Source organism: Carex rostrata, chromosome 14, assembly GCF_964058835.1.
Source record: "Carex rostrata chromosome 14, lpCarRost1.2, whole genome shotgun sequence".
Taxonomy (NCBI): Eukaryota; Viridiplantae; Streptophyta; class Magnoliopsida; order Poales; family Cyperaceae; genus Carex; species Carex rostrata.
This window is the reverse complement of record NC_135931.1, coordinates 8,563,304-8,586,451: the sequence shown is the minus strand read 5'-3', so window position 1 is coordinate 8,586,451 and position 23,148 is coordinate 8,563,304. Positions and strand designations below refer to the sequence as shown.

Here is a 23,148-nt window from a genome sequence, read left to right as displayed (position 1 = left end):
AGTCCAATACATATATCTAGAATAACTACTATTTGATAATAGTGATTTTGTTTCAAATAGTAATTAAGTATATTTAAATAGATCGGAACAGCACTTTCTGCTATTCTCGTTACATCCAAACATACCACTCAGAACAATACCATACCGATACGCGTGTGCATAAAATTTATCAATTCCTAAAGGATTTGGATTCAGAGTACCCAGAAAACGGGTACCATCCGCCACCCATGTCTGCGATACCCGACCCGCTACCCACTGAGTTTTATATATATCAGTGTGCTGTACATTTTCCTTCCCACTGTTCCTTTCCATCCATCCCTCCAAAATCCAAATACTTCTCAAAAAATGAGAGACCCAGAACCCCAGCGAAAGACAGCGAGAGACGCAGCACCGAATCAAAGAGAGGATATTCCCTCGACCTACCCTTCAGTGACACAAGGTATAAGGAATCAAGAGCGAGAAGTAGACGAAGAAGACAAGGAGGTGATTTCAGAGTCATATTCGATGCCTCCATCCTACTCGCTTCCACACCTCGCCGCCGGTGGCTGCGGCGGCGCCGTCAGAGAAGGTGTGGATCAACCTTTGGTGCCACCTCTCAATTTCGCGATGGTAGAACATGGCGTGTTTCGATCGGGATTTCCAGAAGCCAGCAACTTTCCCTTTCTCCAATCGCTTGGTCTCCGCTCTGTACTGTAAGAGGAAGATCTAATTTTTAAGATAAGTCAGCGAGTATTTCGAGTAGAGTTTTTTTTAGAAATTTTGTTTCTGATTTTGATATTATACATTTCTTATTTCTTCACCAGGTGTCTTTGTCCAGAGCCATACCCTGAGGAAAATTTGGAGTTTCTGAGGACTAATGGGATCAAGCTTTTTCAGTTAGGGATCGATGGCTCCAAGGTAAAAAAAAAAAAAATACTGATAATTTTTTTATTATTCCAGTAATAATGTGTATCCTCCCCATACGAGTCTACCATACAGATATTTCTTGAATTCCGTGCTTAGCTTAACTTGCCGTTGCCGGGCTGTTTGGTGAACTGCTTATCTCCGCTTGTTTAATTATGATGTGGATTTGTTTCTACTGGATTCGGTTGATCTCTGGTGTCTTTTTCTCCCAAAAGTTTTTTCCACCGCCACCACCACCACTTTTTCCTTGATCCAACTTGATCTAGTGGATAACATGACAAATCACCAAATACTCAGGCCTAAATTCTCTAGGTGTCAGAACAAGGAACAAGTTCAAATAAAAAAAAAAATGACTAGTTGTTTGAAAGTGATTCTTCAAATCTCAAAAAATTCCCTGAAATATATAAATGTGAAACCGTCATTGTCAGATTCTTTTATGATCGCTTCAAGTCTTCAACCGAAGGTTGCTTCTCATACTATAGTCTTCTTAATTTGTACATAATCTATAATAACCATCATTTGCTGTGTTGCGTGTTGGCAAGTAGAAAATTCTTAATTTAAACCTAATTTTCTGGCTACCGAGCAGTATGTGATGTGAAAAAAATTGCAGCTTCGTTTTGGTTCTACGCTTATATTGGAATTTTTGTTTATTTAACTTTAGAAGCCAGGATTAGTAGCAAATTAATAATGTATTTAAACCTCTGATCTTAGCACTATAAAGCCTCCCAGTGGTTTTCACAAATACTGATGGATCCCTGTTTCATTTTTTCTTTTCAATTTTATCAGACTATTTTTCTTGTTTATTTAATAGTTTCATTCATGCATTTGTTCTGTGCAGTTCTAGACTTCTAGGACAGACCCGTACTGAATTGCATGCCAAATAAATTGATCTTATTTAACTCTTCCATAAGCCAGTTACTAAGTTACTGATCGATTACCTAATTTTACTTCTTTATAGGAGCCATTTGTTAACATTCCAGAGGATACTATAAGAGAAGCTCTCAAAGTTGTTCTTGGTATGCATATAGAATTTAATACCCGTGCTCCATTTTGTTTGTTTACTTATCAATTATGTTGTTGTTCCACTTCTATGATATACATTTTCTTTCATTGCAGATACTAGGAACCATCCGGTGCTCATTCATTGCAAGAGGGGAAAGGTAATATATTTTTTTTAATTACCTTCAGCCCCTTATTTATGCGCTTAATTATTTAGCTAGGGGCACCAAAACTATTTGAGGCTTTGCAATGGAGTCCTTACTCGTTACGATTAGAAATTGCAATAGCTGGTGGTCTGTTCCTTTTTGCCTGAGAGATATTATTATTGTCAAATTGTTCCTGAGCTTAAAAAACAGCATTGGTCATTTGCTCTGTTTGATTAATTGAGGTATTTGGGTTTCAATTCTGTTTGCAAAAAGAATCAGGCTGTGTTGCCTGCTGCAATCTGGCTTGCTTGCAAAATAAAAAAGTCTTGGCGCTCTTGTAAAATTATCTTATTGCATATTACTAGAAAGAAAAATCAAAACTGGAAGCATCTTGCATGCCCATCCAAAGGTTTAAATGTCAATATAGGACAACTTTGAATCTTTGGAAACAACGGGTGGCATACAAAGAATACTTCAGCGTCTTAATTATGTGACATTTTTACAGTATGTCAAATGTTTATCTGTGCAATTTTACTAAAGGTGTAATCTTTTTCTTTGGGTCTCTTTTATACAGCATCGAACCGGCTGTGTGGTGGGTTGTCTAAGAAAATTGCAGAAATGGTGCCTAACTTCGATTTTTGATGAGTACCAACGTTTTGCTGCTGCTAAGGCCAGGATATCTGACCAGAGGTTTATTGAGCGCTTTGATGTCTCCTCCTTGAAACACTTAAATACTTCATTTACCTGCCTGGAGAAGTAAAAGCTCTTCAAGGCTTAAGTTTTATTCCAAGCCTGCTTGCTTTTTCTTCTTTGCCTGTGAATGTTAGAGTTCTGATAAGGAGAGGAGATAAAGTCCATAATATAGATCGACAGTTGTAGATGTGACTTCATTTGTTTGTTTGTTTGTTTTTTCTTATCGGCACGTCATATAGTAGTACATAAAGTTGGGATACATATAATAAGAAAGTGGCCTTCTAGTAGTTTTGAGGACTCCAAACATACTTATTAACCGACAGCAAAATAATGAATAAATTACTTAATTTTTTGGGGGACCATTTCATGTATATCTTTCAAGAACCTCGAAATTAAGTATTTCTTCTGAAATTACTAATATTATATTTATCCTTCTGAATTTAAAATTTCACAATTTCTCTAAAATATTGTCTTTTCTACTTATATCCTCTTTAAAATTTTAAAGATTCTATTTACTCTTATTAAAAAAATTATAATTACATAGTATGTGTAAGAGAAATATTTGATCTACTAATTGATTAGTTTGTAGGACAAATAATTAATTTCTTAAGCTTATAATTAGAGAAGAAAATATGTGACACACCGTGATGTGATGTGAAAAATATGCCGTGACGTGATCAATTTTATTTTCAGGTGACACGACTAAAATAATAGTGAATGGTCACGTCACGTGTGGTCACTTCGTAATCAAACGTGACGTGACGTAAATTAGTCACGTCAAACTTTTTTTATATTTTAATTTAAATTATTGAAAAATCATAAAAAAATATCAAAAAAATATGAAAAATTATAAAAATTATAAATAAGTAAATAACATTGTAAAGTGTTTTTTTTTTAGAAAAGGCAGTTGGATATCTGACATTATTTAAAAAATTCAAATTATAAATATTCATTAGACTAAACTAGAGAACAAAAAAAAATCAGTAATACATGAGTACTAGTATCACTTAGTCTATACTAAAAAAGAAACTCAGATACTCTATGCGTACCAAAGAAAAATTGACAATTAACTAGAAAAGTTGAATACTCTATGCGTATCAAAAAAAACTGAATACTATATATTTCATATCGTGACGTGGCGTGATGTGACTTGTCTGGTTCACGTGACGTGTAATTTTTTTTTGAATGCGGGCATGTCACGCGACAAGTAAGTCAGTCACGTGATTGACACATGTGACTGATCTCAGCGTGACAAATTTCCTTCTCTACTTATAATATATACATAACAACATTTAGATATATGTTTGTGTGTGCATCTCAATTAGAGTAAATGAACCATTTACAAATGTTGCATATTTTTTATTGCTATAATAAAAAATAAAACATAAACTTTATAAATTTAAAATGAGTTTTTATAAATAAAAAAGACAATACGTAACAGAAAATGTGTATTTTAGAGATTTTCGAAGGATATATATAAAATTTCTCTTAATTTTGTTATCATATAATTTATTCATTCTCTGATGGCATAATGTCTTAGATTGTGCTTCAAAAAAAAAGAGGGGGGAGGAAGAGGATAGAGTGAAAAAAATAGAACGGTGGAGTCGGTTCTGTTACGGAATGGCACGGTACGATTTTGGCATAGAACAACACGGTATGTGTGTCAATTACGTACCGTGACTTGCGTGTTCCGTGCGGTGATCATTTTTTGAAACTTTGACACGACACGTCACGTGAAAGATTTAGTCACAGCACGGCACGTGGTCACGCGAGTCACGTATAATTATGACCATTAGATATTGATCAAATGATAAATCTTGAATAAACTAATTTAAATTATGATCAAATGATCACGCAAATCACGCGAGGCACACTTGGTTATAACACGTTTGGACACGGCGTGACCATTCGCATGCCGTGACAACTTATTAACATTTTAATCACGACACATCATGACACATGAAAAATTAACTTAGATACGATACGAGACTAAAGTCATGACGTGTTAATCACGAAACAATAATTTTTTGCAATCTAGAAAAGAAAAAAGGGTAATAAGAAGAACTATATTTTAAATCGGGATTGGGTAAAGATAGTGTTAGGGTTTCGACGAAGGAGAGACAAGAAATAAGAGAAACAATATTATGAGAAAACTTAATTGTATTCCTTGAACTTCATTCTTACATAGAGTACAAATGATATAATTTATAGCAACATAAATCTCTAAAAAGAGATACTATAAATGACATATCCTAAAATACCATATACTAAAATACTAATTCTTCCTCCTTAATATGGCCTGCCAAACATGGCCTACTATTCATAACATTCTGCTAAATCAAGTCTGATGAAAATATATGGTGAAATGAGAGGCATACATAACAGATAGAAAGAAAATGGTGTTTAATTTTCTCTCTCCCCTGCTCTTTCTTTAACTCTCCTTCAATATTTTAGTTACTAAAACAAATAAACTTATTCGGCCAATTCAATCATCCCTCCCCTAACCTTACTTTCGTTTGTTTGTTTGTGAATTTTAGTCTATATAATTAAATTAGAGTATTAGAGGCTGCATACATTTTTGCTATGCTCTCTCTTCTCCTTAGATTAGAGAGAGACACGAAGAGAGGAAACAACAAATTACTATGCGGAGATGAGAGTCTGTAAAATCAGGACTGATCAGACGAGCTTATCTATATCGGAGAGGGAGCGAAGAGAAATGGAAGGAAACAAGTACTGTTCGGAGAAGAACGTCACGTAGATTTTAGCGAACACCTTCAAATCAAATTGTAGGTTTTACTGTTAAAAAAATTCGCTCCCCCCATCTCTAATTAATCAAAGTATGTATTATTGCAAAATGGGCGATTGTCGTTCACTTTATTTGACATATATATGTTTTGCCTCCGGATGAAATTTTTCGGTCCGATTGTTCTGTACAGATTGAATCTGATAACACTGTTGAAGTTGTATATTTCATTGCGATTTAAAATGAATGGATGGTAGAAGCATAGAACTGAAATACCTCCAGGCAGATTCTGGTCGCTCCCCACCCCATACTTTTTTCTTCCCATTATTTTCTCGTACCATTTCTTTTAATGCATTTGTAACTTTTTTAGTTACTAACCTCTCATTTTTAGTTCACAGGTATCATCTAAAAACACATCGTTTTGTACCTGTACGGCGGGTTCACAAACAATATCGTCAAATTAAAAATGAGGTTGGAACTTGGATGACCTTTTCACAGAAAAGGTTTGCAGTTTTATGTATTTTTTTTTTTATTATTTCTTGGCTTTATATCATCAATAAAAAAAAATTGTAACCTCTCTTTGGAGCAAAATGTACGAGGGACTAGAGCTGACAAACCCAACTTTAGCTCATAGCTCGGTGGCTCGCTCATGTTCAGTTCAAATAATGTTTGAACTCGATTTCTGGTTAGCTTGAGTTCAAAATAAATTAGAATTGCTCATTTGAGCTTGATTCGAAATAATTCGGTATGCAATTATATTGTTGGCATTGATGGATGTAGCGATTAAAGTTTTATGTATTTTTATTTATAAAATCAATAAAATTATTAGTAATTAAATAATTTTCGTTCAGAATTTTTTTTATATTTTAATTTTTAAATAATATGAAATTAAGTACCAAAACATGTAATAATTGAGCTCAGACAAAGCTCAAATTAGTCTAAACTCGATAACTAGATTAAATTTCAACTCGAACTTGATTTGCTTAGAAGAGGTTAGAAATTGGTTTCCTGAGGAGTAAATCGATATTGTGGCAATTACAATAGTTTTTTCATTTTATTTTCTTTTCTTTGATTTCTTTATTTTCATACTGATCTTCCTTTACTTTTATTTTCCTTGTCGTGGTTTGTAAATAATTTGTATAAGATTTTTTTATCATACCACTGGTATGATCATATATGGAATTTGAGAGCTTGACTCTCATGTTTCTCTTTCAAAAAAAAGAATCGAATCAAGCCGGAAACCAATATATATATTAATTAGTGATACAGTGCTCGGTATACTTGTTCGGCTTCAAAGCGGATAGGATTAGGAGGGGAATTTTAGATCATGAAGGGATTTGTTGTGCCTTCTTAGCGGCAATTTTGGCTAGCTAGGCGTTATTGTATTTTCATTTTTTTCGACCATTATGGCATTTGTAAATAACTTTTTTTTTATTAATCAAAACACTTGTTGGCGACACTTTGCCGCCAACCCTAAAAAATAATCGAATCATGCTAGAGCCAAGACCATCTCCCTCAAACATGTCTTATTTAGAGCTCCACTGATGACTTAGGATTTGGCTAATATGCTATGGGTAGCTAAGAGGCCTCCCGTGCTACGGCTCAATATTCGACTTTTCAAAATCCTAACGGTCAATCCGAACCGTTCATCTTGTTCTCCATATTAATATGTGCTTGGAGACCAAATTTTACATTTTTTGGAAATTTTTTACTATTTTTTTAGATTTATTGAATATCGCTGTTTTTTATGGTCCAGATTTGTCTGAAGAACAGCGATTTTCAATAAATCTAAAAAAATAGTAAAAAATTTCTAAAAAATGTAAAATTTGGTCTCCAAGCACATATTAATATGGAGAACAAGATGAACGGTTTGGATCGACCGTTAGGATTTTGAAAAGTCGAATATTGAGCCGTAGCACGGGAGGCCTCTTAGCTACCCATAGCACCGTAGCCAAGTCCGATGACTTATTATATAAGAAGTGCATTTTCGATTAGGTTAGAATTGGATGGAAGAAGTAAAATTGAGTAGAATGTGGATAGAATATGACCGGAGAAGTGTGAGATATAACATAATGATGATGAGAGTAGAAAAAAGTAAAATAGAGAAAAAGTTTCACAAATCACAACTAAACCCCCTCCCTTTTTCTCTATTTTACAATAGAGTGAAATATAGCACAGTGATGTGGTAACGATTACTGCATCTCATATCGTGGTTTGTGTTTACAGTCAACTCGAAACCCATCAATGAAAAAGATACACTGTCCGAACTGCAAACTAGAAAAATTGAGTGAGTCTATGGTACTATGCATATCACGGGTTGTTACTGTGCTACGGCTCTATATTCGAGTTTTCAAATCCTAACGGTCGATCCGAACCGTTCATCTTGTTCTCCATATTAATATGTGTTTGGAGACCAAATTTTACATTTTTTGAAAATTTTTTACTATTTTTTTAGATATTTAGAAAATCACTTGATCTGAAAATTCTGGACCATCCAAAAACAGTGATTTTCAATAAATCTAAAAAAATAGTAAAAAAATTTCAAAAAATGTAAAATTTGGTCTCCAAACACATATTGATATGGAGAACAAGATGAACGGTTCGGATCGACCGTTAGAATTTGAAAACTTGAATATAGAGCCGTAGCACGGTAACAAATCGTAATATGCATAGTACCATAGACTCACTCAGAAAAATTCATTAATAGATGTAGACTTAAATACTACCGTAGCGGAAACATTCAGGCAGACACATCCACTTCCTAATTCAATGTACGCATTTACAAGCCAGCCGCCGCTGGTCCATGTAATCACCAACCGTTCTGTGTACTATCGTAGCACTAGCACTGTAGCACATGTTATTTCTTCCGGACAGTGACAGTTCCTCTCCAGTCTAAATCGTCCATCTATGATCGTTTTGACTCCCAGTATTAACTGCACTAGTCAAGGGAGCTATGAACCACCATCCATGAACCATCACATCTAATCCTGTTTAGTACAAAACTGGAGAACAAAACAAAACCTTGTCCGACCCGAAGTATGCCCCGGCCAGTGTCAGAAACCGTAGTCCCACTCGTAGAGTCTTTTTTACCCCAGAGCATTTCTTTCATCGTAAGCGATCCTCTCCGTCCATTACCACTGATCCCTCACATCCATCCTTTATCACTTTTCCCCCTTTTGTCCTCCCTCTCTCCTTCCCTCCATGTGCTCCCTCCACCCTTTCCTGCCCGCCAACCCACTCTCCACTCAATGACTCCCCAATCTTCCTCCTCAGGCGAAACCCTAGACGTAATTCTCGTACACCTCCTCCCTCTTCTCCTCGCCGCCGCCACCTCCGTCAAGGCCCTCGTCAGCCGCTGGCGCCTCCTCCATTCTAAGCTCGTCCTTCTCCAAACCAGCCTCTCCGAAGCTTCTCTCGCACGAAACTCTCTCTCCAACCCTCTTTTCATAGACCTTGTCTTTTCCCTTCACTCCACTCTTCAAAAACTTCACACTCTCTCCTCTCGCTGCCTAGACCCTTCCCTCCCCTCTGGCCGCCTTTTGTTACAAAGCGATCTTGACATTGCTACCTCTTCCCTCACTCTCCACCTCCAAGACCTCTCCTTACTTCTCAAATCCGGCCTACTTTCCCACCAGCAAGACTCACCTCACGCCATTGTGCTGCCTGTCCCAGGCCCCACCGCCTCCAAAGCCGACGTTGCGCTCTTCATCCGTGACGCCTTTGCGCGCCTCCAGATCGGCAACCTTGACATCAAATTGAAGGCGCTAGACTCCCTCCTTGATATTCTCCAGTCCGATCCGGCCAAACTTTCTCCAGTTGTCACTGCAGAAGGGGACGTCACAGTGCTTCTTCGCCTCCTTGACCTTTCCACCCATTCCCACTTAATTGACCGTGCTGCCTCGGTGGTTTCCCTCCTTACCACTTCCTCAGCCTCCTCCTGCCATGCAGTTTTCAATGAAGGTGGCCTCGGGCCTCTCCTACGCCTTATTGAGTCCGGTTCTGTCACTGCACGTCACCGTGCTGCTTCTGCTGTCGAGGCCATCACTGTCGATCCATCACGTGCATGGGCGATATCTGCTTATGGTGGCATAACTGTGCTCATAAATGCATGTCGGTCTGGATCCGGATCTCCCAGCTCCCTCCAATCCCTCGTTGTTTCTTCCTTGAAAAATGTAGCTTCTTTAGAAGATGTTCGCATTGCCATTTTTGAGGAAGGAGGTATTCCTGTTCTTATTCGTCTTTTAACATCTGATAGCATGGATGCTCAGAAATGTTCTGCTCTCTGCCTCTGGTCCCTTGCTTCGTCTGGAGGTGATGAAATGTGTGTTGCCATTATTCATGAATCTGGATTGTCACGTCTGCTCCAGTTGCTCTATTCGGCCTCTGATCAAGAGCTCCAAGAGAATGCCTTGCGTGCAATCCATGCCCTCTCGGTCCTCCCTTCTGCAGCCAAGTCCCTCTCCTCCTCTCCTCTGTTCTTTTCACGCCTGACAGAGTTCATCTCCCGTGGTGGTATTAATAACTTCTCTTGCCAACAAATAGCGACTTCACTAGTTGCGGTTCTCTCTCCTAGTGATGACATTAAAAAGTCAATGGTTCCTTGCATGTCGCCTCTTGTGAAGATGCTGGAGGTTTCCAAGCCGGTGGTTATGCAAGAAACAGCTTCACAGGCTCTCGTCTCGCTTCTAGATGTCAAGTCAAATCGTAAGGAACTTGTTAAGGATGAGAAGAGTTTAACCAGACTTGTTAAGATGCTTGACCCATGCAATGATCAAATATCAAAACGGCCTGTGGTGGCAGTGGTGCTTGCTCTAACTAGCATTGGAGGCAATGGGGCTAGAAAGAGACTGATGGAGACTGGAGCTAGCCAGTTTTTACAACAGCTGGCAGAGTCAGAGGTGGCCGGTGCTAAGAAGGCTTTGCAGAGACTTTCTGGTAGCCGGCTTAAAAACTTGTTCTTGCTTGGCCGGAACTGATCTCAATTTCTACCGAAGGGTAAAAATTTCTGTATCATGTCTAAAAGGTTTTGCTTTTAATTTCATAAATGAAGAATATAAAGTAACCTTTTAAAAATTTGTGTTTGTAGATTACATCAAGTTTGATGGTAATTATTATGCCAGGAGAAAAATTGTTCGTAAACAAAGGATAATTTAGATTCAAGTGGCAAGAAGCAACAAAAGGAGAGTCTCTACTACCAGTACAGGATAAAGACGGTATGAGTTAGGTACCGTGACAAAAGAGAAGCATGGATGCGGAGTTTTAGGAAGTATCCTTGTATAATGTTAATTTTTTTTTTTCTGTCTTATTTCAGAGTGTTTGTTTGGGCTAGCTTGGGAAGCAAATATTTGATTCAGTGTTTTGGATCGTTGTTCAGTTTATTAATTATTATTTGTATTAAAAAGAAAACAGTCTATGTCCCCATGCACATGTAGTTGCGGGGCGTAGTCATGGCGGAGCTCATGTGAGCCTTGTCCACTATTTTGCTTGTGAGGTCGCTATTTATGTTTGGTCAAAAGATTGAATTGTATTTACTTGCTGATTTTGACAGATTGTAAGTCTGTGACTTGCTTTTTCATGGTCTCGGTACTCTAATTTATCCTCACGATCAATGGCTGCCAAAATAGGCATATAGCCTGATAGCCGAATTGTGAGTATAATTATTTTTTTGTTGATCCAAGTACCTTTTACTGTGCTGGCGCTTCAGCTGTTCAGCAGTGTAGGCTGTTAAAAAGTTTTTTTTTTTTTTTTTCTGAGGATATAAATTAACCTCACTAAATACAGTCTTACTTGATATAAACTTCTCGTCCGGTATACCAGTATATCTTTTTTTAAATCTTGTTATTTTTTTAGCATATTTTATGGTAGCGTTAGCTTTCTCATCAAAGGATTTCAGACGAAAAGGCAGCTCTGATTCTGTCTTACCTGGGTAATTAAAATTAGCATGCGATCCCATAATGCTTCATTGAAGGAAGTCTGATTTGATGCTTGTTAGTTTCGGTGGCTCATTTGTCAGCGACTGCACAGTAAACTGTGAAAGTTACTGAGGTTAAGTTTTATGGGTCCGTATAGGTGCTTTTCTTATGCTAATAATTTATACCAACTTTGCTCATAGTCCTGCCAGTGATAATTATTTCTCTGGGCCAGGTAGGACTGTATTTCATCATAAGCTGGGAAAATTGATCTGCTACATTCATGTCAGTGATATTTGGTGTGTTATTCGTCTGATATTATAAATAATTTTACTACTGCTGCTGAAATGCTCTATTATGAAGCGGTCCTCTCCAACTGTATCTGATCGATATCTGCCTCTATATACCGATCCCCACATATTTTATTTCTGATTTTCTGTAGTCAAGAATCAAATCAGATTTGGTCCATTGATCTAAAAGTTAACGGCTTGGATATGTTTGAGACTTCTTAATTTTGTCTAACCGACGAAAACAATAGCATTTTCTTTTTTATTGATAAAGGTTGATTAGTTTTATTAAAGTTGTCATAGCTAATGTGATTATTCATGTGACCGGTGGTTGGCGCCCAACATTTGCAACTGTCAAAATCGTCTTTACGATCCCTTTTTATCTACAGGTGGCTCGCAACTGGGATTTTGGGAACCAAGGGACCCATCTATGGATTTCAGAATCTAGCTAGGTTAAATACAAACAATAACTTTGGGCCTAAGCGGGGTCGACGAGGCACGAGACAACCATGGAATTAGACCCATGCTTGTTTCGAGCTTCTATCTTCTCTCTTGCTTTCGGCCCGAATCCGGCTCAGAAAAACGGGTTCAGGTCTCTCTCAACTGGTTAATTAACCTGTGGACACTGAAGAATTTGCTGAGTTGGGCGTAGGGGTGTCAACGATCTGGCTCGATCCAAGCTAGGCTCTAACTCAGCTTGTTAATTCTGAACCGAGCTACAACCGAATGAGCTGGACCTAGGACATCTGAGCTAAAACCTCAGCTTGAACTCGTGACAAGCTAGCCCGAGCTAACTCGCGAGTTGACGAGCTGGCTCGTTAGGTCTGGTTGGATCTTGTTTTAAGAAGAAACTAAATTCTACAAACTTTCCGGATAGAACTAAACCGAGCTAAACAGTATAAAATGCATACAAATTCATAAATTAATTTCTAGCCGAGCTAGCTCGCGAGCTGGTAAGCAAGTTAGGCCCCAACTTGAACTTGTTAATTCTGAATCGAGTTAGTGGCGAACTAACTCGTTAACAACTCGATTCAATAATCAGCGAGTTAGGTGCGAATCATAATCGAGTCACGAACTACGATTTTTTTTGCCACCCCTAGTTGGGCGAGATATTACGGCAGCTCCAGATATAAAAACAATCATCTTTTCACTTTCCACTATTCTCTCATTTTGGTTAACTGATTGATTGATCAATCTATTTACCGGGTAGTCCTGGCATTAATTAAATTTTTAGTACATTCATTTAATATTTTGAAATAATTTTTCAAATTGGAAAATTAAAATTGTAAATGTGTCATTCGTTTCTTAAATAGCACGTGTGTCAAATTTTAATTGACTTAAAAAGATAGTCTGTCATGAGAGAATATTTTTTTTTTTGATAAAATGTTAATGCCCGTTTCATTAAAGAAACCCGAACCAGTACAGAACCAAAAGTCGTAGAGATAAAAGCAAAAACCAAGTACTACTGTCTGTTACTCCTAATTCCTAGAGAGTCATTGACTTGCTTGACTACCAAAATATATCACATACCATTCAACACAAAATATGCATAACAGACTAGACTAATCTAAATACTAAGCTAGATAAGTAAATGCAAGTATCAAATCCCCGCAGACGGTGTAGTTTCCTCCTCTGGTAGCTGGTACAAAACCATTTGTGTGTCTTCTGGGTTCCAGATGCGGAGCGGAATCTCCTCAATAGTCTCTGGCAGCCAAAGTGGAATCAGCTCCTTTGCTTGACGTTTCACCAGAGCTGTCCAATAGTTAGTGAGAGGAACAATCATTAGGATAATGGATCTAAATGTCTTATTTGAATGTTTTTGAAAGCAAAGTTCATTCCTTAATTTCCAGATGGTCCAATTGAGTGCACTAAAAACTAACAAGAATGTTATTTGTAAATGTTTCGGTAAAGTATAAGCAAAATTGACTATGTCTGTAATAGTATGCCAGTTTTTATAAAATTGTTGACTTAAATCCATCCAAACCACATTTGTTGAGTAAAAGGGCACAGTAAAAATAAATGGTTAGTAGATTATAACTGTTGACAAAACTGACACTGAAGTGGACCTTTCCACCCTCTTTATCTAAGATTCATTTTAGTCGAGATTTTGTTTTTAGTCATGAGCCACATGAATACTTGAATTTTGTGAGGCACTGAGATTTGCCACCATAATAAAGCATGTGTAATTTTCACTCCATGAGAGAATCTAAATCTGTTTAACAATAGAACTTCAATAATTTTATGCTACATGGCTAATTAAATTTCAAATAAACTCAAATACTATACACATTTTATCTTAATAATGAAGTACTCCTCTGCGATCTTATTTTAGAATTTGAATAATATTTTTAATATAAAATAGATATATACCAATATATCATAAAATAAATATTATTAGGGAGGATGGGGAATTTGTATCCTCTGTGTACTGTAGAGACACTGTTCTGTCGAATGAGATGATCTGGACCTTTCTTTTAACTTTGCACGAATCTCAAAGCACAAATAATACTGCCCCCTCTGCTATCTCGATTAGGCATATTTTTTGAGTTAATCTAAAGTCGTAAAATAGTGAACCCTACCATGCGGTACTGCAGAGGATACGCATCCGGGAAAGAGTCCGGATCCCTTAAAAGTAACTCAATCTTTGGGTTTTGGATTAAGACCGTTCGATTTGAATCAGTCGATCGAGATTGCTTCAAAATTTGAATTCATATCTCGGAATATGTGCGAATCAGACAGTCCCGGATTAAAACCCAAAGATTGAGTTACTTCACTAGATCTGAATTCCCCCCGAGGAATGGGGTTGTGTGTTTCTGTGTTCTCGCTCGGAGTGAGACTGCATTTATAGCCAGAAAAGTAATCCAATCTTTGGGTTTTGAATCAAGACCGTTCGATTTGAATCCGTCGATCGAGATTGCTTCAGAATTTGAATTTATGTCTCGGAATATGTGCGAATCGGACAGTCCCAGTTTAAAACTCAAAGATTGAGTTACTTCACTGGATCTGAATTCCCCCCGGGGAATGGGGCTGTGTGTTTCTGTGTTCTCGCTCGGAGTGGGACTGCATTTATAGCCAGAAAAGTAATCCAATCTTTGGGTTTTGAATCAAGACCGTTCGATTTGAATCCGTCGATCGAGATTGCTTCAGAATTTGAATTTATGTCTCGGAATATGTGCGAATCGGACAGTCCCAGTTTAAAACCCAAAGATTGAGTTACTTCACTGGATCTGAATTCCCCCCGGGGAATGGGGTTGTGTGTTTCTGTGTTCTCGCTCGGAGTGGGACTGCATTTATGGCCAGAGCCAGAGGCCCAGCAGAAAAAGAGCCATACCGACATACCGTATGGAAACAAATCTATCCAGATTCAATAAAATTCCAAGTAACATCAAGCTGTCCGGATTCAATAAATGTAATCTACTTGTTTGTCGTGATTACTTATTTAATTGCCTCAACAAAAAAAGATAAAACGAGTCCCTCATAAATATATTTCAAAGTATATTTATATATAAAAAAAAATTGTAAAAAAAGCTTGAATTCCCAAGTAATTATGGAATAAAACTTAACAGCACAAATAATCTGTAAACTATACATAATACATTTGTACTAATATTAACATACATTTTTTATAAAATAATTAAAAATTTATGTACTCCACCGAATTTTTGCCAACACTACTAGATTTTGATTGATAAGTTAGGGCCGTTTGGTGTCCGAATTTTTTGGAATTAAGTGAAGGAAGGAACTCTTTGAAAGAAACTTGTCGATTACAAATGAAATACAGAAGATGAAAATAAACAGAAGAGAAGATGCTTCCGAAAGATTTAAATTCTTTCAAGTTTTTTTGAAAAAATGTATGTCATTCATTTTTGTTGTTTTTCTAATTTTAATCATTAGTGTTTTGTTATAAATTATCTTCTTTATGAAATAAAAAATATGATAATTATCATAGTTCATACTTCATAGACCAGTGTTAAAATTCTTGCAGACGGTTTAAATTTACATTACTATTTAAATTTATTGAATTTTAAATCTGTTTGCAACATAATTATTTAAATTTATTAAATTTTCAATATGTTCACACAAATCTCAATGCATATCCTTTGGTTAAAACTCAATTCCTTATCATATTGGACAGCGGAGTAAATCAGATGAGATTGGACGACATAATAGTGCCATCCAAATACTAACAGAAGCAGACTTGAAATCTTACGGCCATCTCTTCTAAAGATGCCAGCACCTGAGCTCCTGCTTTGCAATATTTGGTTATTGAGTAGAACTAGGGTGTTCTTAAGTTCACCAAAAGTCTGGGTGAACTAAATTCTAAAATATATTAAATTAACTTCAAATGATGAAACGTTAAAAATTTTCTACTTTATGAGTGATGCACTTACATGTGAAAATTTTAAGTTTTGAATTAATTTAGTATAAAGTCGAGTAGTCAAAATTTATAAGGTTTATAAATTAATTTTAGTGCATTCATTTTTTGAACGCCTTTTGACCACTTGACGCTATATAAAATTAGATTAATTATATGAATTCCCCCACTCCCATCCCCCCATCATTCGCTCATTTCTTAAACAGATTTTAGAGATGAGTTTTTTTTTTTTCAATGTCGTCCACATTTTTCACGATCTATGAGGAATTTTGCGAATCTAAAACCACGAACGTATTCTACGCAATTTTATCTTTCAAATGAGATCCATAATGACATACTTTTGAACTCATTGTGACACAAGTATTTATACCTCATCGTGCAAGTATTTATACCTATACTTGTAAGTATTTATCCCCAATTGTGGACCCCGCATCTCCGCATCAACCTTCCCTAATCGTCGAAGTCCATGCGTCAACCTTTATCTAACAAAAATAGTTGACCACGTAGGTATAAATATTTCAGTGCATAGGTATAAATACTTGTAATACTTGATATTAATACTTTTAAATATCAGCAGTGTCATATGTGAAAAATACTAGGTATAAATACTTAGATGATGAGGTATAAATATTTGTGTAATAACAAGTTCGAAAGCATGTCATCATGGATCTCATTTGAAAGATGAAATTGCGTAGAAGACGTTCGTGGTTTTAGATTCGCAAAATTCTTTGTAGATCGTGAGAAATGTGGACGAGATTGAACAAATAAAATTGAAGAGATAATGAAGGAATGAGAGTGGGAGAACAATTATCAAGTCCATAAAATTAATTTAAAATTTAATTTTTTTTGCATGTAGATACATCACTCATAATTTAGAAGGATTTAAACAGTTTGAATTCATCGTTTGAAATCAATCCAATAGATTTTAAAGTTGAGTTCATAAAAGAATTTGATGCACTTAAGAACACCCTAATTCTACTCTTTGGTTATCAATCATATTGAAACATACACTTACAAAAAGAACAAGTATAAAATACAGTCACTCTTTATTACCAGACTAGTTTATAAATCCGTGACAAATTTAGCATCATAAAATATATACATTATAATTGGTAGTAGTACCCAATAACGGACATATGCACACATAAAAACAATTACATTGGTCAGAACACAGCTTTAACTTAAAAGAGAGCTACCCTCCTTAATGAGCACAAAAATACTGCCGCCATCGCCTCTCGAGATCCGCAATTCCTCGTCAAGGTATGTGGTTAGCAGCCACGACTGTGCATTATTGTTGTTAATTGGGATCTTCAATGGTGGTTGTCCTGAAATAGTCCTAGCAACAGATGAGGCAGCATCCTGGATTGAGGTGAATATTCCCTTGAAGGGTGAGAGGTCGATGTTTTGTCCCAAGAACTCAAACTTTTCAGGAAGTACAATAGAGTCTGTTAGCTGAGGGGTGCCTACGATACCCTCTTCAAACTTGATCTGAAAAAAAATTCGAACGGACAACTTAGTTTGAAAATTTAAAAAAAGTGAAACAGTAGATTCATGCAGTACTGAGTTGTATATAACTTAAGTTAGCCAATTTGATTTAAGAAAATATTGCAACATAAAACTCAAGAATATCGTTGTTATGGATATAGTTCCAGGACCTATTCCTGAAACCCTCAAATCTGTTTCAAGTTGCAGTACTGAAAGTACCCAATAACTATTAAGCACAATTGTCTACTAGCAGGTAATGTAATGATACGTTGAAACCTATACAGGTTGCTACTTTCGCAATAATCTTTGCCATCTTCTTTTTATAATAAAACAATATTGCCTCGCCCTTCTTATAGAAGTTAAAAACCCTGTCAGCACTGTACCAGCGTCATACATACCGTCCATGGCTGGTACTTCTATGTACTGGGTACTTAAAGAGGAAGCAGTACCTGAACTCGCTTAGGGCTTCGAATTTCAAACTTGGCATTGGTTGTGACCGAGGTTGTGGCAAGCGGTCCAGCAAATGATACCGAGTTTTGAACTGTGAATGCCTCCGAATCGATAGTTTGTGAAATCTCTTCTACCTTCACCAATTGGGGGAGCCTTCTCGACCCAAATAATGTTAATAGCTGTGAGAATGATGTATACCTGCAAATATTGATTTAAATATTTTTAATAAGAAATCTTGCAGGGACCTAAGAGAAATTTGAATCCCTTTTGTGAGCCTGATTGTGGTGTTTTGATACTTCTATGTCGAGGCATAATAAAGTTAGAGCGTGATTGAAGTTGAAGCAAAAGTTTCAACATGCTAGCTTTGATACAAATTGCACAAAAAGCACTGTACAACAAGTTCTATTGGGCGAATAAACATTACTGTAAACCAAGAATAACTAAAATCCAGTGTTGAACCATAATTGAGTAAAACTAGAGCGTTCTTGAGCTCACCAAGCTCTTGTGAGCTTAACTCCAAAACCTATTAGATTTCAAACGACAAATCCAAACAATTGAAACCAATGTACTTCACGAACGATATGTTTACATGCAAAATTTATAAATTTTTGAATTAATTTAGTATAAAGTCAAGCTATAGAAAAAAAAAAAGATTTATATATTAATTTTAATATATTATGTTTCATTTTTTTTTTACCATTGAACTTCATAATAAACTAATTCAAAGATTTATAAATTTTGCATGTAAACGCATCACTCGTAAAGTAGATCGATTTCAATGGTTTGAATCGTTGTTTGAAATCAATTTGTTAGATTTTGAGTTTAAGCTCACCAAAAAAACTTGATGAGCTCAAGAACACTCTAGTTCTACTCCCCATAATTTGAATGTTTGATAACTGTCCTTCTGATTGAAATATAGGTTACTCTGGATTCTGGAAACAATAAACTCAGGGGCAAACAATAAAACTATCTCTTGTCACTAGACAACAACTTTGTTCATTCTGATTTAGCTACTCTCCAATGTTTTGAGTTCCAAACAGAAATCTGAAAGGAAACTGTCCAAATCTACTTGTTTGCCCTCCATGGACAGAGGTCTCTCCGATTCAACAATTCCTCTTAAAGGGGAAAAAAAATAGAACAAACAAAAATGGAAAGTTATGTGCTTACGCAAGGATCCATTTCCCGTTGAGGAGGGGGAGAGCCTCAGTAGGTGCAGGGGTCGGATTCTTTGCCTCGAGCTGAGTGATCAGCTCCACTATCTCAGCTCTTGTCTCGCTTGATGCATTCAGGCCCCTATCAGTCCCGTACAGCAACTCCTTCAATTTATTCTTCAGCTCATCAGTCTCAGTCACCACTGCCGCCTCCTCTGGCTCCGCCACGGCCACGTCACCGCCGCCTGTAGTTGGTTCCTTCCCCCACTCGTCATCATCTGTCGTCGCGAAGGGGACGAACAGTGGAGTTGAGCGCTTGAATTGGATGGTCAAGGATGGGAAGGACGGAGGTTGAGAGGTGGAGAAGGAAGAGATCAGGGATGACCGGTGACGGTGGGCCCCAGAGGTCAGAGGAGAAGTGGGCAGTCTTAGGGAGAGGGAGTTAAGAGAGGCGGATCCGGACATGGTTTCCTTTGACCTGAGAGCTGAATTACTGAAATCAAGGGTTTCTGGTCTGTTAGCAGTGGAAGCCTGGAAGTAGAGAACGACTCGGCTAGGAAATCAATAGTACTGGTTCACTCAATTCCCCAACTTATAAAATAGTAAAACCCCAAAGTACTGACTGAACTTCACGTTTCCAGAAGGATTCTAGAAAATTCTAGAGGAAGCGACCCTTTGTACTGGAACTAGAGGTTGAATAATACCCTTAACGGGTATACCCGCCCGTACCCGTTCGTACCCGCCAGCTAGGGTACCCGTGCCCGAGCCCGGGTATGGGTCGGGTACTCGGGTACGCGGGTACGGACAAAAACCGGACCGGACCCGTTATTTTAGACCAATACCCGAGTTTACCCTACCCGAGTTAACCCGTACCCGACTAAACCCATACCCGTATACCCGAGTACTGTTCATCACAGTTCAAAATTCAAAAAATTTGATTTTTCCCCCCAAAAAAATCAGAAAAAACCAGAAAAAAAACAGCAAAAAAAAAAAAAAATACCCGTACCCGCCCTATCCGTACCCGTACCCGCCTTACCCGTCAAGGGTACACGGGTAAGGGTATAGGACGGGTAGGGTATGGGTTTTGAAAATTATACCCGCCATACCCGTACCCGAATACCTTTGTACCCGAGACGTACCCGTACCCGAGACGGGTATACCCGGGGTACCCGTACCCGCCCGAGTTGCAAACCACTAACTGGAACCATGGAACTACGGCACTATGGTCCACTATGCTTCCAGCCACGAGCATTACAAGTGGACTGTAGATTTGTCTTGTTTTATTATTTTATTTTTAAATGAGGATTTGGTGATTTGGTCCTCTGCAGTTTCCTTGGCTAGGAGCCTAGCGCTGAGAGCTTCCGTGTACGAACGAATGACTTTGGAGGAATGCTTCATGCTTGATGTGTGAGAGGTGTTGGTTTGTTAAGGAGAACACTGTACACGAAAGGGGCAGGAGATATGATGTGTCGACGTGTCGTGTGTGAGGGTTGTTTCCTTGTTGGTTTGTATTGCGAACACGATAAACACAAAAGAGGCAGGAGATATTTTGCGTTTCGATCTAGAAACTTCTTTCGAGCATTTTTCTCTTCACGTCTTTGCTCTTTTCCACCCTTTTAGTGATTTTCTGAGATATTTCGTAGACTTTATGGTACTAATTGGACTATTTACTTCTTTAAGAAAAAAATATAGAAAATATATTTAGGTCGTGCTCCAGACGGGGTAGAAATCCCTTCATTAAAGAAAAGGAACGAAAATGAAAGGGAAGAAGAAAAGATAGCGGGCTACTCGCGTCATGATCCTGCTCCGGAGGAAGGTAATCGAAGAGGAAGGAGAGGAAGGCGCTACTGTAGCGAGGGTAAACCGATGTGCAAACTACAAAATTTGTAACCACCGATTTGGGGTGTATAATTTACTGTAGCGAGGAGAAAAGCGCTGGAGCTCTTCTTTCCTCTTCCATCCCCTTCCTTTGAGCTTAGTGTTTGTGGAGCACAGCCTTAGAAACAGATTTAGAATTTATGTCAGAATATGATACTAATCGGATTTAAATAACTAATCGGATTAAAACTCATTAATTTATCGGTATGCAATAAATGAATGGGTTCCACTGTCAGAAATGTCTTCTTCAATTTCTCCTTCTTCTTTTTATGATTTTTATTCTCTAACATATTTTGTTCAAATCTCAAATTTGTTTTAAACTATATTTTTTTCTCATAATATCAACCGGACGAAAGAAAACCAAAAAATAGATCTGAATCAGGGATATGCACTCCATCGGATCAAAGGTAGACACATGAAACAATTAGTCAGGGCCGGCCCTGGTGCTAGGCAGCCAGGGCGACCGCCCCGGGCCCCAAAAGAAACAAAAATATTTTGCATATATTAAAAAAAAAATTAATTTGTATATATTAAAAATAAATAAAATATTAGAGCTTAAACTTTGAATATTCAAAGGGTTCAAACTTTTCTATAAATAGGTATGATCTATTTATATATCAATAAAAAATTGTGTATATCAGTATTGTAAATAACGGTATGCGCTTGTCGAATGAACGGGATACTATCAAGCAATTAATCGGTATGCGGTCGATTAATCAGAATTATGCGGATAATTTTGTATTTTCATTAAAATTATGTGTATATATTCATAATTTATTAAAAAAATAATTTATTTAACTCATCAAACTTATCAAATAAACTTAATTTAACTTAGTTCTATTATTATAACATGAAACTACGAATAACAATACACACGCACTTTACATGTGTAAGTGATGTGAATTTTACTACTACACAAGTAATAAATCCTAATTTACCCTCAATTCGGTTGCAAGTGTACAACCTTGTCAAGTAGTATTTAGGGATCGTCTCCACAGGGACAATTCGGAATATTAAACCTAACCTAACTAATTTAATTTAGTAAAAGGAAATAAAGGAATTTGTTTGTTTTCTATGATGGTTTGGTTTGTTGCTGATCAAATTGAATTAACTAAATTCTAGGTCTAAATGTGGTTTTAAACAAGAATGAGAAATTAGGGTCTCTTAGGGTTCCTATCCACTAATGTCACGATTAATTGATTTATTAAGGTTGTTCTTATAAATATGAAGGCACAGTCTAATGTTATCGGTATAAAGTGATATTTCTATGTTAATACCGTCTTTAAATTAGTATAAATGTCACCTCTCGGTACTTGGTTACACTAACCCAAAGTTATTAAGTCTTTAACTGTCCCAATTGGTATAGAAAGTTATTCGTCACCTCTCGGTACTTGGTACAATTTTCTAACCTATCGGGTTAAGCCCGTATAAGATGAGCGTCTCCTCTCGGTACTTAGCCTATCAAATACTCTTTTCTTTATGGTCAGGACTAAATATTCAATTTCTCAATTGTAAATACCGAATCCTAGGGTTTCATGCAATTTCGCTTAAGTCATCACAAACAAGTAATATAAAGAAAAGATCATACCAAGGAACAAGTAAATATAATATAAAATCAACTAATCCATGACATAAGTTTCAAGTTCTAACCCTAATCAACCCTAGAAATAGCCTTAGCCAATCATGGCTGCAGCACACAAGAGAAATAACAAGTAAAAGAGTTCTAAGAGAAAGAAATCAATGTAACCGCTCGAAGAATTCGCTATCTTCTTCTCCCTTCTTTTGTCTCTCCTTTTTCTCCTTATTCTCCTGTGCTTTTCTCTCTTTCTAATGTCTAAAATTCGTCCCTAAAACAGTTATCCTTCCAGAAATAAAAACAACCAATAAATAGCAAAAATCGCTTCTGGAACTGTTTATTGCGGGCCGCAATAACCTTCATTGCGGGCCGCAATAACCTTCATTGCGGGCCGCAATAACCTTCATTGCGGGCCGCAATAACCTTCATTGCGGGCCGCAATAACCTTCATTGCGGGCCGCAATGTACTGTAGCAGTTAACAGACTGCGCAGAAAAATTCTGAACAGGTCCTTGCGGGCCGCAATAAAAGTCCTTGCGGGCCGCAATACATTC

General features: G+C 37.1%; 3 protein-coding genes across 5 annotated transcripts; 2 read left to right on the top strand and 1 right to left on the bottom strand.

Annotated features, from left to right (window-relative positions):
• The first annotated feature begins 238 nt into the window (after positions 1-238).
• Positions 239-3,033, top strand: LOC144565377 (inositol diphosphatase DSP1-like). The gene is made up of 5 exons (XM_078315114.1): positions 239-692; positions 804-897; positions 1,862-1,919; positions 2,020-2,063; positions 2,623-3,033. The coding sequence occupies exons 1-5, from the start codon at positions 346-348 to the stop codon at positions 2,806-2,808; spliced, it is 729 nt and encodes a 242-aa protein (XP_078171240.1). The 5' UTR covers positions 239-345; the 3' UTR covers positions 2,809-3,033.
• A 5,496-nt stretch (positions 3,034-8,529) lies between these two features.
• Positions 8,530-10,999, top strand: LOC144565387 (ARM repeat superfamily protein). 3 transcript variants are annotated; one of them, XM_078315125.1, is made up of 2 exons: positions 8,530-10,479; positions 10,605-10,999. In XM_078315125.1, the coding sequence occupies exon 1, from the start codon at positions 8,733-8,735 to the stop codon at positions 10,458-10,460; it is 1,728 nt and encodes a 575-aa protein (XP_078171251.1). In that variant the 5' UTR covers positions 8,530-8,732; the 3' UTR covers positions 10,461-10,479; positions 10,605-10,999. The 3 variants fall into 3 exon arrangements, with proteins under 3 accessions (XP_078171251.1, XP_078171250.1, XP_078171252.1); XM_078315124.1 differs by having other exon boundaries at positions 10,571-10,999; XM_078315126.1 differs by having other exon boundaries at positions 8,530-10,491; positions 10,582-10,999.
• A 6,081-nt stretch (positions 11,000-17,080) lies between these two features.
• Positions 17,081-19,734, bottom strand: LOC144565147 (putative plastid-lipid-associated protein 2, chloroplastic). Its single transcript, XM_078314812.1, has 3 exons — positions 19,158-19,734; positions 17,990-18,188; positions 17,081-17,543 (listed from the first exon to the last, which is right to left on the bottom strand). Exons 1-3 carry the CDS (start codon positions 19,604-19,606, stop codon positions 17,232-17,234), a joined length of 960 nt encoding a protein of 319 aa, XP_078170938.1. The 5' UTR covers positions 19,607-19,734; the 3' UTR covers positions 17,081-17,231.
• Between the last annotated feature and the right edge of the window lie 3,414 nt (positions 19,735-23,148).

Bases quoted from the DNA above. Each gene is read 5' to 3' on its own strand.
- LOC144565377 (XM_078315114.1), top strand. From the start codon at position 346: ATGAGAGACCCAGAACCCCAGCGAAAGACAGCGAGAGACGCAGCACCG. The intron at 693-803 runs GTAAGAGGAAGA...TTTCTTCACCAG, and splicing joins CTTGGTCTCCGCTCTGTACT to GTGTCTTTGTCCAGAGCCAT. The intron at 1,920-2,019 runs GTATGCATATAG...CTTTCATTGCAG, and splicing joins AGCTCTCAAAGTTGTTCTTG to ATACTAGGAACCATCCGGTG.
- LOC144565387 (XM_078315125.1), top strand. From the start codon at position 8,733: ATGACTCCCCAATCTTCCTCCTCAGGCGAAACCCTAGACGTAATTCTC.
- LOC144565147 (XM_078314812.1), bottom strand. From the start codon at position 19,606: ATGTCCGGATCCGCCTCTCTTAACTCCCTCTCCCTAAGACTGCCCACT. The intron at 18,189-19,157 runs GTAAGCACATAA...CAATATTTGCAG, and splicing joins AACGGGAAATGGATCCTTGC to GTATACATCATTCTCACAGC. The intron at 17,544-17,989 runs GTACTGCTTCCT...ATTTTTTTTCAG, and splicing joins GAAGCCCTAAGCGAGTTCAG to ATCAAGTTTGAAGAGGGTAT.